We start from the raw sequence: 16,069 nt of genomic DNA, 5'->3' as shown, positions 1-16,069 counted from the left end.
ACTTGCGGATAGTTAGGCTAGAGGTAGCACGCAGCACCTAACTTTTGTGCCCATACAGATAAGCGCAGAACCGGGTTTCCTAGTTTTGCTGCATTTGCACTAGAAATCAGTACGATTCAAAAATAGCATTTTTTTAAATGCATGCATATTTGCAACAACGCTGGACAATCTGGGAGGGGCTCAAGGCAGCAAAACCCATGGCCGTGACTTACCCCAATGTAAGTGTTTTACAACTCAAAGGTAATCCTTAGCGGCAGGATCTAGAAATACATGACAGACGGGCGGGGAAGGAGGCAGGGAGCGCTGCAGGACGCTCGAGACGGCGCTCCCGCCCGCGCATCCGGCACAGCGCGCTGCCCACCGCGGCGCCGCACACCCTTCCTGCGGAGCGCGCGCCCCGCGCTCGGGCTTTTTAAACCCTCTCGGCGCCTCTCTAGAAACTTCTCGGCCCCTCCTCCGGCCCTCCCTTGTCTCCTCCCCCTCCCCATCGACCTCCGGGCCAGCGCTGCAGCGCACGGAGAAGCGCAGAGAGGCGCGCGCGCCCGGCAGCGCAGCCGCAGCGGGTGCCCGCGTCGAGCCGCCTCTTCGGCAGCAGAGGCAGAGGCAGGCGGCGAGATGACGGCGGAGGAGGTGAAAGCGGAGGGGGCGCCCCTGGAGGGGGTGGACATCACCCCCAAGCAGGACGAGGGCGTTCTCAAGGTAAGCGCTGTCCGCTCGGCCCGCGCGGCGGGTTCCGCGGAGGAGGCGCGCAGCGCTGGCCTGGCTCGCTCCGCGGGGACCCCCGCGCCTGCCGCGCTGCGTGATCCCTTCCTCCCCCGCCATCCCCTCTCCTGAGGACTCGGCCGTTCCCTGGCTACCCGCCGCGCGGGCGGCGCGCGCGGCGCTGCCGTTAAACATTAGCCTCGCGCCGCAGGGCGCGCGCACACGCCGGCAGCCACGTGCGCGGCCCCGCGCGGCGGCGGGGGGCGCCCCCCGCCCACGCACCGAGGGGCCCCGGCGGCGGCGGCGGCCGCGGGCGCGCGGGGAGGAGGGGGCCGAAGGCGCCGGGAGCGGCGGCGGCGCCAGTGTCGGCGGGGCCCGCAGGAAGCGGCGTTGGCTCCGCCGCTCTCCTCCCAGCAACAACAACAAAAAATGCATGTGTATATAGTGTAACGTATATTTTGTTTTCACCCACAGTTGGTATGAAAGCAAGGGCGACCTGGGAGCCTGGCCGTAAGAATCATAAAGCAGGGGTTCCCTGTCTTGGCGGGAGGAGCAGTTTTGTAAAAGTGACACAGTGGACTTACGCTTGGTCCGGAAATAAAAGTGGTCCCCCTCTGTGTGGCAAGAGCCAGAAAGGCTGCTGTCCGCTCTACTCCGATGTTAAAAAGGAGCTATTGGCAAGTGGTGAGGGAAGCCGCTGGTAGGGCAGCCCGCAGAGCTCCTTGTGGTCACGTTCCTTGTTGTACATTCAGCACGCCAGTACCTGGCTCGTTATCAGCTGGCCTGCGAATACGGGAGACAGGAGTGGCAGGGTTCATGTGAATGAAGGGGGAGCTACATTAACTTCCTCTTTGCTCTAAAATTTCCTATTCTCTAGAAGCTTCCTTAGTCTCTCTAGAAACTTTAACAGCAGTTGCTAGAAGCTTCTTTTTTCTTTTTTTTTCTTTAATTTTTATTTTTATTTAGTGAATTTTCAGTCCAATTATTTTACAAAGAAGAAAAGCAGTAGGACAGTAAAGGTGACTTCAACAAGATTTGTCTTTGGGGGACTGACTCTACCTCCAGGAAAGATGTTAAGGACTAGACTGAAGACATACACGTGGTTCCTGTGCCCTACTTTAGCCATGTTTCTGCTAACGTATTTAGGTGAGGGGTTTTAGGTTTCATCTGTGGTATGCTGTCAAGTTGGAGATCTCATACATGGCTGCCCCAGAAGCTGCCAGTTGGTCTGGCATCTCGGCTACCTGAACACCGTGAAAGGCAGTGTAATAATGCCTGTCCTCCTACCCCATGTATTGTGCATAAAAATGATAGAGGAGAACCAGATAATAAAAACAGGAATACGCTGACAAGAGAACAGAGGAAAGGTGAAATCTTAAACTGAAGAGGTATAAAAGAATGTGGAGGTCATGAAGTCCAAACTCTGTGCATTTAGGGGTTTTATTTTTGTAACATTGTAAAAATACAGAATATGTCTGCAGAAACCAAGGATCTAGATCAGCTAGTCTATCCCAATCTTGAAATCAGACCATTTCAGGAAAGTTTTGATTTGTTCATTAGTTTCATATCAGGATAGTATCCAGACACTCTTACCTGGTGTTGCTGGATATGAGGTATAACTCCTCTCCTGCCTCTAGTGAGGCAGGAATCTTCCAGATTTTTGAGATGTAGGCCGCTTGCAGCTTCTGAAGTCGTTGACATTTGCCTCTGTTGGGCTGAGGCTCAGTGGTGTGGTTGAGGGGGAGGGAAGTCAAAAATAGGAGATGGAAGTAGGAGATTTTGGCCAGCAGGAAGTGGCAATTTGGGAGTGTGTGTCAAGGAGGTGCTTCCTGCAGTACAAAAGTATAAAAGCACGGAGGAATACCCCTTTAAGGGAAGGGAATACACCAACCCTTGCCTCTGTATATTGTATTTGCATAAACATCTCTCTTCAACATGATGATGATCTTCAGGTATGCATAGATGTAAGCAAATAAGTCCTCCGTTAATTCCCTTTTGCTTAGCTAAAGTAATGCCAAGCTTAGGCCGGGAGCCAGATTATTTCAGCCAATATTGGAGAAAACTAGAATTTGGGCTTCATAAGTCTTCTCCCTGGCAAGACGTCATATCCATGCTGCATGAGGGAAGTGGGCATTTTTCTCAGTGTTTATATGCAACTTTTTGTACAGCCTAGTCTTAGTTGATGCTGGTGTTGTTTGCTAACCTACAGCACCTCTTGATAGTCATATCAAATACTTGCACTTTTACATGTAAATTAGGAGTGCTGACAGACTAATATAATTGTAGAGTGCCAAAATTAATACTAGAGTTCCTGAATATTACTATATTAGCTGCTAGAACTTACTGTATTGTGTTAAAACTCTTTACTTTTGTTAAACTGGGGAGTAGTTTTCAGGAATCTCAAATTCCATGCATGCAACGTCTAACAAGGAATTGGTACATTTGCCATGCTAAAATGCTTTGCATGTAACGGATCTCTGAGGTAATGATACAGTGTTGGTAAGGAAAGTGCCATAAGGGAATAAAGCCTAAAATCTCGCCTATGACTTCATCTACATTTCACAAACATGCAATATTTGCTGAAAAAGGATAAGTGACATTGCTAGCTATAGTGCAGACTGAGACCATTCAGGTTTCCATATCCCAGCAGAGCCATCTGGAGTCGCTAGGCATTTACAACACAACTAATCTACAGTGTATTTCCAGCTAATCTGCAAATTTCTCATCAGCTGAAGATGATAATGTGCAAGTAAATTGAATTAATGTCCAGTTGGCAGAGTTTTCATGATCTTAATGTCACGTACTGTTTTTCTCAGGTTATCAAGAGAGAAGGCACTGGGACAGAATCTCCAATGATAGGTGATAAAGTGACTGTCCATTATACAGGATGGCTTCTTGATGGCACGAAATTTGATTCCAGCCTGGAAAGGAAAGACAAGTTTACCTTTGACTTGGGGAAAGGTAATTGATTTACCTTGGGGAAAGGGATATTGATTACTCTTTATGATACTGGAATGAGGAGTCCCTCTTTGTATGTTAAAGTTTCTCTTTTAACTTGTTTGCAAAATGTAAGGTTTCTTCTCTTAAAGTCTTAGACTTTCTGGTTTGTAAAAAGTATATAGCCACTTCATGAGATTTGCAAAGAATTTGGGAGACCTCAGACAAATAACTTCAACAGAAGCCCACTCATGGGAATTCACCCTGAAATGTGTGGTGTTAAGTATGCTTAATTGTGATCAATTATGTGGCTTGGGGCAGCTGTCAGCTGCAGCTGAAGAAGGAGGAAATCTACTCCCCCTTTTCCTAAACTTTCAGGCTAATCCAAATCTGAATATCAAAAATACATCTCTTAATAATTAAAAGCCTTATTATGGGGAATGCATCCTTACTGTGGCAAGTCCTTTTATTCAGCTTACTGATTGCCACTGGCAGTTCTCTATCCGGTGCTTTTTATCTGTTCAGAGGATAAATTCTATCGTGTCCTGAGTTTGGGTGATATAAGGGTGATAGGACCGTTTAATACAAGGCTAATACACAGGCTATTTGATGGAGTTGAAAGAAGCAGAAAGTAGGAAAGTTTGAGAAAGTGAATGTTGTTACTTCAGATTCCAGCTTCTGTTCACTTTCAGCTTTACAAGGGATGTGTCTTCCCCTTTCCTGACCCTGTATGTTACAAGTGTAAGTAACTTTTAGTTACTGCTCTTGATGGTCTTTGCTGGCTGATAAAGTACAGAGAGAAAAGAGTGTTGTTTTGGATTGTTTTCAAAATATGAGCAGGCAATTCCTTGCCCTAAGGCCTTCTTCGAAGAGAGTTTACTTTTCTAGCACTTGAGATTGTGCCAGGCGCTTCAGATATGGTCTGTGTACAAATGACTTCTATTCCCTATAGGCAAGTGTTTAGGGAGAGAAAAAGAGTCACTGCATTGACAAGGAAGAAATTTCTTGAAATATCAGATTTGGGTTCTCAAGTAGCTTTGTAACTTGATTGTGATTTAAACCGAAGTGTGCAAACAAGAGTGAGTGCAGTCAAGCCCTTCAGTGCTTTTGCTCTGCCTGGCAGATCCTTAAGTTTCATATACTAGAAGTGATGATGCTGGGCTTCACAGCTGGGGTTGACTTTCATATGTGCCCAATAATTATGTATTTGAAATCTGACTTGCATAGGTGAGGTGATCAAAGCATGGGACATTGCCGTGGCAACTATGAAGGCTGGAGAAATCTGCCGGATTACGTGCAAGCCAGAATATGCCTATGGCTCTGCTGGGTGCCCCCCAAAGATACCTCCCAATGCTACACTGATCTTTGAGGTAAGTGGGAGATGGTCACTATGACTGTACACTTCAAAAATAGCTACAAAATTGTCTTGCTGTGGACAGTGTGATGTAATATGCTATGCCACATGTAGTTAGTGTGTTATTTCATTATTAAGACTATAGCTGAATAGTTCCTTACAATGAAATAATACAGTATTTTTTCTGTATCTCAGAATTCAGGATCTTAATGTAATAGCTCAGTATGAATGCTAGCATATTATCCCAAGCAGTCAGTCTTGTATTTTTGGAGCAAGAGCATGGGCCAGGCCTACGGTTTGTCCTTCCCATATTTCTGTGATAATGTCCATTAATAGTGTGTAAGTTCTAATGATGTTTGTGTGGCGTGGCGTTTTTACCGTGTGCTTCTAAATCTGCTAATGCTGAAATCTGGAAATACAAGTTGGTAATGGAAAGCATGATGAGATACCCAGGTCTTGTTTTGTGGTAGTTCCTTCATCCTGCATTGCAGAAGGTCTTAAGTTTGCACACAGGAGAGTTAAGGGTGGAGGGGAGGATTTAAAAAAAAGGCAAGCAAAGTAGATGTACTGCTGATTTGGATATTTGAATATTTCTCTTATAAGTTTAATAATACAAGATGATTCACTACAGGAAAATAAAGGCTGGAAAAAAGTGTGAAAGCCAGGCTACAAATACTTCTCAGCAGAGGCAGAGAGCTGTATTTCATGGCTTCACTTAACACATGAGTAAATACAACTGTCTGCTCGTAGGAGTGTTTTTATGGGTGCCTTACAAAGGGAGCCTGTGGATTACCAAGGCTTTGTACTTTTTTTTACTAGCTGACTTAAAGCTTTTGATGGAAGACCATCTCAGGCTAAGGTTTTGAAGCATTTCAAGGAGGAAAAAAAGTACAGTTTTAAATTTTGTTTTAGTTTTGTAACTATGCTTTGTTAAATTTAATTTCAACAACAGAGAAACCAGCTAGTATTGTCTGTTGAATGTGTTTCATATGTATGGGGGGGTGGGGGTGGTTAACATTTTCTCTCTTTTTTTGTTTTTCTGTGGGGAGTGGTAACATTACCTGAGCAACTCATTAAAAATGTGTTAAAAAGGTAACTGTAAATATACTATATATTTTTCCTGTTTAAACAGCCATGAAAGTATGAAGGTTATTTTCTACCAAGCCAGAATGATTCGGGAATCCATGAAATGCCATAAAAAGAGTTGTTCAGATTCAGGTTGCGTGGTGATTACCCAAACCTGGCTGTGCCTTCAGGCCTCCTTGATCAGCATTACTTTCTCAGGCTCCTTTGAATGTGCTCGGTCCCGAGACAGATCCAGCAGTCTTGAGTTTGTTGTCTGGGTGACACTGGTTTCACAATTCGCATGAGGAGTCCAGCTCCTCAGAGGTGAACCCCAGGTGTCATCTTAGTAAGCATGGGTAGTCAGGATGAGTGTTTCTTCTGCCCTGTACTGGAGAGGTTACTTTTCAAGGAACTGTGTCAAGTGCCTTCACTGCCCTGAGAAACAGCCTGCAGAGTGTTCTGGGCGGGCACATTTTTCTCATTTTTGAAATTGATCCATTCTGCCAGAAATACTCAAAATTAATTGGTCTCAAGAGGAGACAGATAGCCTTTCAAAGTATGGTTTTTTGTGAAAGGATTCAAAAGAAGACTGCCAGAAAGTACCACCCCAGGCCCCCAAGAGATGAGCATTTGCTCATTTATTACAGGTATGCCAAAATTAATAATGTTTTTCCAGTTAGCTGTTGAAGAACAGTGATTGTGAACCTCATCTTAAACAGTATTTCTCATAAATCTAAAGATAGTCACAGTTCATTTGTATTTGAGCTCCACACATGCTGGGTTGCACAGTTCTGTGTGCTAAGTGATACTAAGTGTAACAAAGGACCAGATGGAAGGGAGAAAAAACAGCTTTTGCCCTCATTCTGCTGCTTGCTTGTGCTGTCCCAAAGCTCAGACTTTCTACCTTGACTGCTTGGCTGCATGGTAAAGCATTCCTTGGGGCTGAGTCAGTAGCAGACAGGATGCTACTTTGGCTGTCCTGCAGCAATAGAGGATACCTAACCTTTTGATTTCAAAAAAGAAAAAAAATACAGCAAGGGATTTTTCTTCTGAGTACTGCTGGAAAGTACTGGGTTTATTCATAAAGTCTCAGTTTAAGTTGGCCCACTCTTTAGCATTATGAGCTAATAGTTCAGTAAGCCACCTTTCCGTCGAGTTGAAAACCCTTCTATCTAGTTAACTTACGCAAAATGAAAAGCAGTGTGTAAATAATTCAGTCTCAGAAGTGTTTGTATAATGACAGATTTGGTTTATAAATGGGAAGATGCAAATGAAACAGTTTGATATTTATAATTTGATAAGAAATTCTGTGATTTTTCTTAATTTAGGTAGAATGTAAAATTACAATATGTATATCATGTAATTTGTAATGCACAAGGGTTTATGAGAAATGTTACTTCTTGGTTCTTTAGAAACAAACTTTCTCCTTTCCTTCCTCATTAACTTCTAACCTGGTTCTTCCTATCAACTACTAAGTGCTTTCCCCACTGATGTAAATAAAAGTTCTGCTGCTAGGTGATATTGTAGTCAGCAGAAGCTTTTTCTTCTCTCTCTCCTCTCACCCACTGCATTAATTTTGCACAAATGTGGAAAGGAGATCTTCCTACATACAAACTTTGCTTAAATCAGTATGGAATTTACTGTCTTGCCCCTTAAAGGACACTTTACCTTTTCATTAGCTACCTACTAAGCCTATTCAATCAGTGCAGATTTTCCCATGTCTAAGCTAAAATTAGTGTTAGCCACTAATAGTGTGGTTTTGAGGCTGGAAAGGTATTTCAAAGTCACCTTCTAAAAAGAACCATTTTCTGTAGGATATTAGAACGGGGGAATAGAATGTCAGGATTTTTTAGGTCTTACTAGGATTTTTTTTTTTTTTTAAATGTCAGCCTGACCTTTCTGTCTTCTAAATACCTTTTAGTTTAAACTAGTGTTGGGGGGGGAGGGGATGAGAGAAAGAGGTAAATTAAGTTTTGTCATGAATTTATGCCTTTCCTGATTAAAACGCCCTGCAGATTAATGTATAGTCAGTGCCAGGCCTATCCTGAATTGGAAAGATACTTTCGCCCTGAAAAAGCTCCAAAATTTTAGATGTTGGTGATTTCTGACTAGTATGACTCTCAGGCACTTAAAATAAGTGAAGAGATTCCCCTTTCTTTAGTTGTTTTTAAATAACAAAGAAATAGAGAAGCAAAAACAGATTCAGCATAGTTCCTGTGCAGTTGCCATCACCATGTGATACTGAAAATTGTATGAAATTTGTACAAAGTGAGTACATTGTCACCAATAGGCTGGTCTGAGCTGACTTTGCTTGTCTCTGGGTGGTTGGTCTTTTTTTTTTTTTTTTTTTTTTTTCCCCATTCTGAATATTATTTGGGGTTCGATATCGATCAAAATATGAAGTGAGACTTTTCCTGATGAGTATCAAATTCTTCTTGATGAATATCCAGTCCCTCTTGTATTCCAGGTATCTGCAAGTCCACTGCTGTGAACTTTCACAGCAGTAGCCTTGAACTTTTTGTTTAAACAATGTACTTAGTCTAAACACTCCTGATTATAATGGCTTCATCTCCTGTGATCTTTTTACTGTTGTCTTACCAAAACACATGATAGCATTTTTTTTCATAATATTTATAGTTTTCATAATTCTATGAAGAGAAACAAGTTTTCTCTTTTGTGACTGAACCGTTTTTCCATCTTGTCCTCTACTCCCATTTCAAACTAGGATTTGTGCTAAAGACTTCGAAGAACATGGGAAGCTTCAGGCTGGATGGTTATCCCTTTTACAATGACGTCGACTCTTACAAGTTCTAAACAATTTGTTGCAGCAGCAATTTCAGATGAAAGCTGGGCAAGACCTCCTTTTTTTTTTTTTTAGTTGTAAAATACCTTATTTACATTTCTTTGTTAGCAACTAAAGTTTATCAGCTTGGCTTCTTCTTTGCTTTGGAGATGATGTGTTTCTGAATTGATCCCATCATACACCAAGGTTAGACTAGAGGGGAAAATACAACAGGCTTAAAATGAAAATGGTGTTTGTGTTGAGGTATGCAATAGTTTTGAAACTATTACCTTCTATCATAAGAGTAGGAGTTGAAGAAATGAGTTGGGAAGAGCTCAAATCTGAGCAAAAGTTATATTTTTGAATTTGCTTTAATATTGCAGGACAAGCATTAGAAATCAATTTGCGTTCAATTCTGAGCCCTTTGAAGTTGACTTTTAAGTTTGACTGCAGGTGTGAGAGTATGATAAAGTATTAAGGGAACGATCTCATTTGTCTTTTAACTTTCCTTCTTTTCACTTTGCATTACTTAAACTTTTTTTTTGAAAAAAAAACTCCTGGGTACTGTGGTGCTACTGATAACTGCTCATACTGGACTCTAGCACAACAGCAGCTGATGGCTGCCAATCAATTCACTAGCACTTCGGATTGGAAGGAGTGAGCAAATCCTTTCTGCCTTTCTGGTGTATTTTTCATACAGAATCCTAGAATCATTATGGTTGGAAAAAACCTTTGAGATCATAGAGTCCAACCATAAGCCCTTCAACACCCTGCTAAATCATCTCAAGTTTCCTGAACACTGCCAGAGACAGTGACTCCATCACTTTCCTGGGCAGCCTGTTCCAAGGCTTCACCACTCCTTCCATGTAGAAATTCTTCCTCATGTCTAACCTGAACCTCCTCAGCACAACTTGAGGCCGTTTCCTCTTGTCCTATTTTCGGTCGTTATTTTGGAGAAGAGACTGACCCCAGCCTCGCTGCAACCTCCTTCCAAGTAGTTGTAGAGAGCAGTAAGGTCTCCCCTGAGCCTCCTCTTCTCCAGACTTCTCTCTCTGCAAGGCCCTTCTAACCCCAGGCCGATGAACACTGCAGCCCAGCTTGGTGTCAAGAGCACCAGAAACCTGCTGCACTGCATCCCCCTGTTCAAGGCATTTTTCCTGAGGGGAAGGCAGTGGGAGGTCTGGATGGGGAGGAGGGAGTGTCTCTGCTTGCAGACATAAGCAAAAACTTAAGTGGGGAATTTTGGTAAATTAGTGTAGGCAATTTTCTCCATAGTAGTCTAGGCATTGTGGGTCATTTAAGCTTCATTTAGAGGCAGGGCTCAGTCCTTTTCATTATGGGTCTTCTTTAATATTTAGTTTTTAGAGCTTTGTTTTCCAGCATTTCATCTTGCTTCCATCTAGAATTGACTTAGCAAAGGCTATGCAGCTACTGTATTATCTGATATCTTACAGAACCTTGGATCATCATGCCTAAGACTATGCTTGACTAAACAGTTACAGTTCCAAAGATCTTTTGAATTCCTTGAGTTACTGAATTGATGGGAATCAATGTTTTCTTCTCTCTGTAGATAGAGCTGTTTGAGTTTAAGGAGGAGGACCTCACTGATGAAGAAGATGGTGGCATAATCAGAAGAATACGTAAGAAAGGGAAAGGTTACACCAGGCCCAACGAGGGTGCCCTTGTGGAGAGTAAGTCACTTATGCGTATAGTACCTGGGCTAGCCAGGGGAAGGGCAGAACCTTTTCACTATCTGAAGCTCTTTCTCTAGAGAGGCAAGTACCTGGCTTCTCTCTTTCTAAATGACCTAGGAGCCAGTCTGGAGAAGCCTTTTGTTCTCTTGTTTCTGGTGCAGTTTAACTTTTCCAGCAGGGATTGATCTTGTGCTGTCCAGAGATTCTGAATCAGCTCAGGTCTTTGCTTGACCAGCAAAGCCTGTATGAGTCATCTAATGTATTTTTGCTTTCTGAGAAACAAGAGGGAAATTAGTTCTGGAATTTCTTGTAGTGAAAAGAAAACATTAATAAAAAAGGACACAGGGTGTACTGGCTTCAGCAGCACAGGCTCTATGGCTTCCAGTTCGTGAAACTTGCTTAGGTAGCTACTTTTGAGGAGGAAGACTCTTTAGATGAAGGACTTGTTATTCCCTGTATATACCTGTGCTACCTGCTGCTCACTACACAAATATCTTCTGATTTGTCCCTGACTTGTTCTTTTTTGTTTTGTTACCAGTCCAGTTTGAAGGTCGACATGGAGACCGTGTGTTTGACAAGCGGGAGTTGCAGTTTGAAATTGGAGAAGGTGACAATTACGATCTTCCTCATGGCCTGGAGAAAGCAATTCAGAAAATGGAGAAATCAGAGGAATCTGTGTTCTATCTCAAACCTAAGTGAGTTAATTCTGATCTTTTGATCCTTGAAGAGTATATACTATGCATCTGTCAAGAATGAAGAAGTGTTCCATAAAGCTTTTCATTATTAATACCATGTTAAAGACTTGGTCAGGCACAAAAGTTGGAAGTATGAAGCTCAGATTGCTTAGCCTCTAGATAGAAGAGCAAAAAAAGACTTTATTTCTTTATAGTGCTAATACTAAGGAATATTAAAGCTAATACTATTGCATTCTTGCAACCTCCTAATGCTGTATGGAGATTCCAGAGTGTTGTCTTAGCCATGCCTGTACGTCAGAAGCTAGAGGCAATCTGGACAGTTTTAGAATTTTTTTTTTTTCTTTTATCTTGCAGCTATGGTTTTGGAAGTGCTGGAAAGGAGAAATTTCAGATTCCTCCAGATGCAGAGCTGCAGTATGAAGTGAAACTCATAAACTTTGAAAAGGTGGGAATGAGAGCAGCAAAGGCATTGGTGGAATTTCAACAAGAAAGATGGGTCTTTAAACTGTCATCTGAAATTGGGGACCCACTGCTGTGACCAAGTACAAAGATTATTTGTCTGAAATTGCCCTTGTTCTTAACTGGATCCCTGTCTGTGTTCGATGTCCTTTCAGCTCTAGCCCAGTTATCACTGTTTTCAGTAGCACTGCACAACTCTGATTTGCCAAACTATCTCTGCCATACCTGTTAAGAAGCAGCATAGCCGCATAGATTTCCCCCAGAAGCCGTGTCCTTGATTAGAACTCTTTATTTTTGTTTAGGCTAAAGAGTCTTGGGAAATGAAGACAGAAGAAAAGCTGGAACAAAGCAGCATTGTGAAGGAGAGAGGCACTCAGTACTTCAAGGTAAACTAAAGCCTCCCAAGTACTGTTACTGTTGCTTGACTCATGTCGTAAGCTGGTGGTGATCATCTACAGGCTGCATCATTGCAGAGTGATGTTCATGGTATCCTCAGCCTGTGTTGTTTGCACTATCCAAGTATTAACTGCACTGCAGAATTAGGTGTTTGTTTGTTTTGCTTCTTTGTTCGTTCTTCCCTCAAAGCTATCCGTCATACCTAGAGGTAGCTTTGGCACATAGGCTGAGCAGTGGCAAAGTTACAGTATTGGAAGTTGCTGCTGTAAGATAGTTCTTTGAATGAGAAACATTCTTTTTAGGATGGAGATGTGTGGAGAAGCTGTGTTTTAAAAGATCTGAGTAGCTCCTGATGGGACTTTTCTGGGATACTCCCATGATCTTCTTGGTGCAGTGGTAGTGCTGATGTTTTGAGTGCCTCGTCTTCCTTGGTATTTAGAGTTTAATACACAAAATTGGGTGGGAACTTAGAACGAAAAAATCAGTGCTGGCCTATTCCTACTGCGTTAGTAGGTAATATAGTTCCTAAAAACGTTCTGGTCCTATGCAGGTATTGCTGACAAATGCTGTGTATTGTTTGATGATACAAGTTTGTTTACTTAGAATTGTTCTCTCTGAGATATTGCTCAAGTGGAAGAGGCAAGAGACAAAGCTTACTGTAATGAGCTGTGTGGATATTTAAACTGCTTTGTGTACAGGAGGGGAAATACAAGCGAGCAACATTACAGTATAAGAAGATTGTGTCATGGCTGGAGCATGAATCAGGACTTTCTGATGAGGAGGATACAAAAGCCAAGAGCCTAAGGCTTGCTGCCCATCTTAATCTAGCTATGTGCCATCTCAAGCTGAAGGAATATTCCCAGGCTTTGGAGAACTGCAACAAGGTAGTAAGTCTTCTTTTTTAAAAAAAATAAAATAAATAAATAATATTTATATCTTTTAATTACTTGATGGCATACGAGAACACTCGAGCACTTAGCAAGTAGAAATGAAGAGACAAGGCAAAGATCAAAGAGATAGTAATAGATCAAGATTAAACATCTGCTTTCCTGATTCTCTGTAAAGTCCTGCTGTATTCAACCCCTCTCTTAAGCCCCAAATTCCAGGATAGATGTACTTCACATGTACTAGGCCATTTTCTAGGAGTGTCTGGTGATGTGGCTGGATTTTATTTAAAAAAAAAATAAATAAAAATCTTGTGTTAACTGTTCTGTGCAGGCACTTGAACTGGATAGCAGCAATGAAAAAGGCCTCTTCAGGCGCGGAGAAGCTCACCTGGCTGTTAATGACTTTGAGTTAGCCCGGGATGATTTCCAGAAAGTGATACAACTTTACCCAAGTAACAAAGCTGCCAAAGTGCAACTAATAACTTGTCAGCAAAAAATACGGGAGCAGCATGAGAAGGAGAAGAAAATGTATGCCAACATGTTCCAGAGGCTTGCAGACAAAGACTTAAAGGTAAATGGCACTACTCCAGAAAAATGCAAGGCTTGACATCAAGTGTTAGGCAAGGAATAGTGAGTCTTTAGTGTATTCAGCTTGCTCTTTTTAGTAAACAGCACAATGAGAGAGCATGGAAGTAGCTGCCTTGAAATGGGAATAGCCAGTAGTGTCATAATTTTTGGGGTTATTTTGTTTGAACAAGACAGCTAGTAGTACTAAGCATTGCACAGGATACTTCATTTCAGCTGATCTTTCAGTAAGCATTGTTAAATATCAGTGAGTAATGGAAGCGATGAGCTACAAACATGATAACGTTCAAAAACTGAAAGATGCATATCTTTTCCTTAAGCTGCTTGATTGCTCTCTCTTAGCATCTGCACGGTCCATCCACTGTGCCTTTTTGTCTCTCATACTGATGGTCTCGAGCAAAACCTTGAGAACTGTCTTGCTGCTCATGGAGACAAATATAAAATGGAAAACACCAACCACATACTCATGTGACAGATTCGTTTTGTAGTGTTGGTGGTAGGCTATTTCTTTGGGCTCTCAGAATATGCCTTATTGTATGGATGGTTTTCCTACTAAGTTTTCATCAGAATCTTAGTATTAGTTCAGGTATGGGATTATAATCCCATACTGCCCTTATTTTAACAGGGTATATTAGCTAGCAAGAAACTGTGTTGCCTGTGAGAATCCCTTTTCCCAAGAAAATGCTCATCTTTAAATTTAATGGCCTCAGACTGAGTAAATCTTTAACTTCCAAGAGGAATCTGCTCAATTTTCTCAGTGATAGTGAGATGGGTAGCAGGATATGTCATGAAGTTATTTCCACAGATTTTCCCTCCTACCTACCCAGTATATGTATAGAGAATAAAAAAAAAATCATTCTAATTTGAGTTATTGCTATGTCCATTTTCTCTCATTTGTACTTTTCAGTGTCAGTAAATCTGTTTGAGCCCTCTGTCCTCTGATGAATGAGACTTTTGCTGTAGTTTCATATTGCAGCTAACTGATGTAATACCCGAGTTTAATGTTTCCGCCTGCTTTGTAAAAACCCCACCCCCCTCCCAACCTTGCACATTGAACTACTTTACTGTGAGGGTGACCAAGCCCTGGAACAGGCTGCCCAGAGAGACTGTGGAGTCTCCTTCTCTGGAGATCTTCAAAACCTGCCTGGATGCCACCCTGTGCCACGTGCTCTGGGTGTCCCTGCTGGAGCAGGGAGGCTGGACTAGATGATCTCTAGAGGCCTCTTCCAACCTCAACCATTCTGTGATCTCTTTGCAATAGTGTGGTGGTCATTGATACCTCACCGTAATTGATACCTCACTGTAAGACACAGTTCAGACTGTTACGCTCACAGGCAGAGTAGCAATTTCCTTACAGTATCTTTGAAACACTAATAGTACAAGACATTCTTCCCTTCTCACTTTGCTTCAATTTAAAATTATTAAAAGGTCAGGTAGGATGCATAGAAAGTCTAAAGCTGTGAAGAAGCATCTTGCAGAGTCCGAGTGTGCTGTGAAGGTGCTTTCCCCTTAGGGGAGGGGAGCTGTATTAAAGTTGAAACAGGACAGAAGCAATTCTGTGCAGAGATGTCCAAAATGAGCTGCAGTTTATGGAAGAACATATTAATAAAGCACTGTGTGGCATATATACATGCCAAAAGCATGTGCAAACAATATTAAGAACAGTAACCATCTAATACAAGTACTACTGCTCAGTCTGCTTTATACAGTGCTCCTGTTTTGGCAGGAAGTGGTTTTCTTTGCTAAGGTCCCTAATACCTTAGTTCAGTCTTGGGAGACCTAGTGGTTGCTGGATGCAATGTAAGGTTTGTGGTATTGTTGGCAGATACTAGCAACTTTGTTTAACAAAGGATTGTTTTTCTGTTTCTTTTAGTCCGCTGATACTATTCAAACCAGCCACTCTGAAGATGCGGAAATGAAAAATGAGCAGAATGGAGTTGAAGATAAGTCGGAAGTTGACACAGAAGCTTAAGTGCAAACCCTATTCCATTAGTTTTGTAAACAAAAATTTCCAGTGAATTAGACCTTTATTTTTCTATGTGGTTGGACAGTGGCTTGAGGGGAGCAGAGACTGAGGCTGCCATGCCACAGTCAGTTACAGCTTTACATGTCTGTGGAAGAAGCTCAATGGAAGCACAAATCTGATTTAATTCTAAAGACTTTATTTATTCATTCAATCTCTGTTATTGGGCTTCTATAAGGATTCATTTTGCTTGGTTCTTTGAAGTTTGTTGTTGCTGTTTGTCTCCTTTGGGTTCCAATTCACTTTAATCTTAGGTTTTGCTTTCTAAAGTTGCTTTCTAAATTTACTTCCTTGGGGGCGGGAGGGTTGCTTCTTGTGGGAAAGGTGGTGTTTTTTTTTTTTTTTTTTTTTTTTTTTTTTTTTTTAAGTAATCAAGCTTTTTGGAGGAGTCCTCATGTGAGACCTAAGAACAAATCACTGCTCCCAGTTCTTCTGGCTTGGCCTTGTCCTTTTCCCTTAAGTAGGGAATCCCTTTCGTTAAGTGTTGTAA

General features: G+C 42.0%; 1 protein-coding gene across 1 annotated transcript; it reads left to right on the top strand.

Moving 5' to 3' along the window:
• Positions 1–581: 581 nt before the first annotated feature.
• FKBP4 (FKBP prolyl isomerase 4) lies at positions 582–15,844 on the top strand. The gene is made up of 10 exons (XM_088531327.1): positions 582–699; positions 3,519–3,663; positions 4,867–5,009; positions 10,411–10,531; positions 11,073–11,229; positions 11,584–11,674; positions 11,991–12,074; positions 12,783–12,968; positions 13,303–13,542; positions 15,430–15,844. The coding sequence occupies exons 1-10, from the start codon at positions 616–618 to the stop codon at positions 15,526–15,528; spliced, it is 1,350 nt and encodes a 449-aa protein (XP_088387453.1). The 5' UTR covers positions 582–615; the 3' UTR covers positions 15,529–15,844.
• Positions 15,845–16,069: the final 225 nt, after the last annotated feature.

The sequence above is a fragment of the Tinamus guttatus genome, unplaced genomic scaffold, assembly GCF_059628265.1.
Source record: "Tinamus guttatus ecotype Peru unplaced genomic scaffold, ASM5962826v1 Tinamus_guttatus_pri_ptg000408l, whole genome shotgun sequence".
Taxonomy (NCBI): Eukaryota; Metazoa; Chordata; class Aves; order Tinamiformes; family Tinamidae; genus Tinamus; species Tinamus guttatus.
Note: the sequence above shows the minus strand (reverse complement) of the source record. Positions and strands in the feature narration are given on the sequence as shown.